General features: G+C 31.1%; 1 protein-coding gene across 1 annotated transcript; it reads left to right on the plus strand.

Moving 5' to 3' along the window:
* Window positions 1-1,472: 1,472 nt before the first annotated feature.
* On the plus strand, window positions 1,473-1,865 carry LOC143580520 (egg cell-secreted protein 1.4-like). The gene has a single exon (XM_077063519.1). It carries the CDS (start codon window positions 1,473-1,475, stop codon window positions 1,863-1,865), a length of 393 nt encoding a protein of 130 aa, XP_076919634.1.
* Window positions 1,866-2,550: the final 685 nt, after the last annotated feature.

A 2,550-nucleotide genomic window follows, 5' to 3' on the forward strand; every position in this document is an offset into this window, starting at 1 on the left:
AACATTATGTTAAGTCAAAACAGTTTTTGTAGAAAAGCTATAAGAATTTTACAACCACATGTTTTTGTAGCAATTTTGTGAGAAAAGTAATTGGAAAACTGTTGAAAATGATTTTCAAGCATGTGTTTTTCCAACGTAACTTTTTGTTGGAAAACTGTTAGAAACTGGATTTTCCAACAAATTTCCTACGAATTCAGTTGTAGAAAAACATCTCTTTTTCTAGTAGTGATCAAACCCTAAGTATATTATTAACTTTTTTATAATACATAAAATTAAAATGCAAAAAGAAAATATGAATATTAGACACGAAAAAGAAACACAACCTCCGTAATATGAAGAATAAAAATTAGTTAAATAATAAGCATTGATATGCAATAATATGAAAGTGCATAAATTTTTATGTTCCCACTTACCCCAAACAAACGCTTAAAATAAATACTTTTCTCACCATTGTGAAGGATAAGCATGGGCCTGAGTCTTCACATATTATAGAATCGAACATTACTTATACCATGTTAGATTTGAGATTAAGTTTGAAAAATACTTTTTAAAAAAGACTTAAATCCTAACTTTTCAAAATGACTTTATTAAACATTTTTCAACTCCATCCCAAAACCAACTTTTTAAATATAATATTAAACAAGTTTCCATGATATGTATTTGAGTCTAAACTTACTCATCTTGTAATTGGTTTTCAAATTAAATAATGTGAATTATCGATGGTGTTTTGCAAATCAAGATACTTGATTACATGCGTTTCTGGTGTTTGGGATTCCTTATTTTACCTTATAATTTTTTAATAAGGTAATAAGTTACAAAAAATGTAATTTATGAAATTTTTTCTCTTACAATATAAGCAATCTCAAACACCTTATTACTTTTTAAAAAAAACTAATAAGTCATAAGTTAATGAAAATAAGCAATCCCAAACAACCCTAAGTCTTAAAAAGAAAAAAAAAACTTTGTGATCAGTATTAAGGACATTATGAAAATAATAATATTCTTTGTTTAATGAAGTAGGGACGTTTTTATTATTTGTTATTTACATTACCAAAAAAACTAAGCATTTTTAACATTATTTTCATTTTCTGTCGCAAGTGAACTGCAAAAACTTTTACGACCGAAAATGAATTGACAAAAACACCCGGTGTGCATATAATTAAATTATAATGCAACCCGTCTATAGTCTTACAATCATTTATGGTAGATCGAGTACAATTAATGTGATTTTTTGATATAGAAGATTTTTAATGAACATTTAATCGCTGAAAGTGAGTCTTACAAACTTTAATTTTTTACTTAGTTTTCATACATAGCATTAAAGCAAAAAGATATGAATCAAATGTCAACGTTTTACTAGCTAATTAACAATAACACAATTTAAAATCCTTCCCAAAATGCTACCAAAAAACAATTATAAATTCGATCATCACCATTTCTTTCATTCATCCATTCATTCAACAAATACATTCATGGCTTTCACAAAACCATGTGTTCTCATTCTTTTGTTGTCTGCAACACTGCTAGCTGAAGCACAAATCCCGGGTTTTGGGCTCGACCCGTCGGCGCCTTCACAGTTCCCTTCGTTGGGGAACTTGCAACAATGCTGGATGTCTCTGGAAGAAATCACTGGTTGCAACACAGAAGTTTACCGAGCTTTCTTTACTGGCAAAGTAGGGCTCGAAGCTGTTGGCCCTTCGTGTTGCATGGCAATTAACGACATAACTTCACATTGCTGGTCTCAGATGTTTCCCAACACGCCATCTTTCCCTTCGTTGCTAGGTAACTATTGTGCAAAGTTTCAAAACGGACATGCTGACGCACCAGCGCCTTCCCTCGAGCCAGCCGACCTTTTGATTGAATAAGTGCGTGCACCGTGTCATTTTTGTTTTGTGGTTTTCATTTTAATTATGGTCTGATTTGATATTTCTCTGCACGTGAAAGAGGACTGCTTACTGATATTCCAAATGCTATAAAAGTATAAAGATTTATTTGCAGTTTTCTAATCAATTTGTTTTTGTGCTCAGTATCCTATACTTGTCCAACATTGTGTTAACAAAATGAAAATAGCGCGCAATTGATTAGTAAGATTATGACAAATTAATTAATCATTAGAGATAGAGAGGGGGGAAATCCGTCAAATACCCAATTGACCGGCCATTTGAGCAAATAATCATTGACTTTCAACATCAAATTAACCGGCAGTGTTTTAAAATCGGTTTGCAACCCCGATTGAACCGGTAATACCGGGTTTCACATATCCGGCCAGTAATTTGAGCCTGGTATTTTTGGACGGTTTGCTAGAATATTGAGCCGACGGTTTTTTTTAATACCTGTTGAAACAAGCAAATCAGTTTTAATCCCAAGAGATATTTGATTTTTTGCAATCCATATTTTAAAAAAATAGTTTTAACCTAGCTTAAAGGAGTAAACTTTTGGATTTTTTTTTAAATCGAGTGCTTTTGAATTATACTTAACTATGGATTAACTTTTGAATTATATTTTATTTTGAAACCATAAATACTTTTAGGTTATATTTTGAGTTAAAGT

This window comes from Bidens hawaiensis, unplaced genomic scaffold (genome assembly GCF_021521415.1).
Source record: "Bidens hawaiensis isolate Kalapana, Puna unplaced genomic scaffold, B.hawaiensis_p1.1 tig00030512_1, whole genome shotgun sequence".
NCBI lineage: Eukaryota > Viridiplantae > Streptophyta > Magnoliopsida > Asterales > Asteraceae > Bidens > Bidens hawaiensis.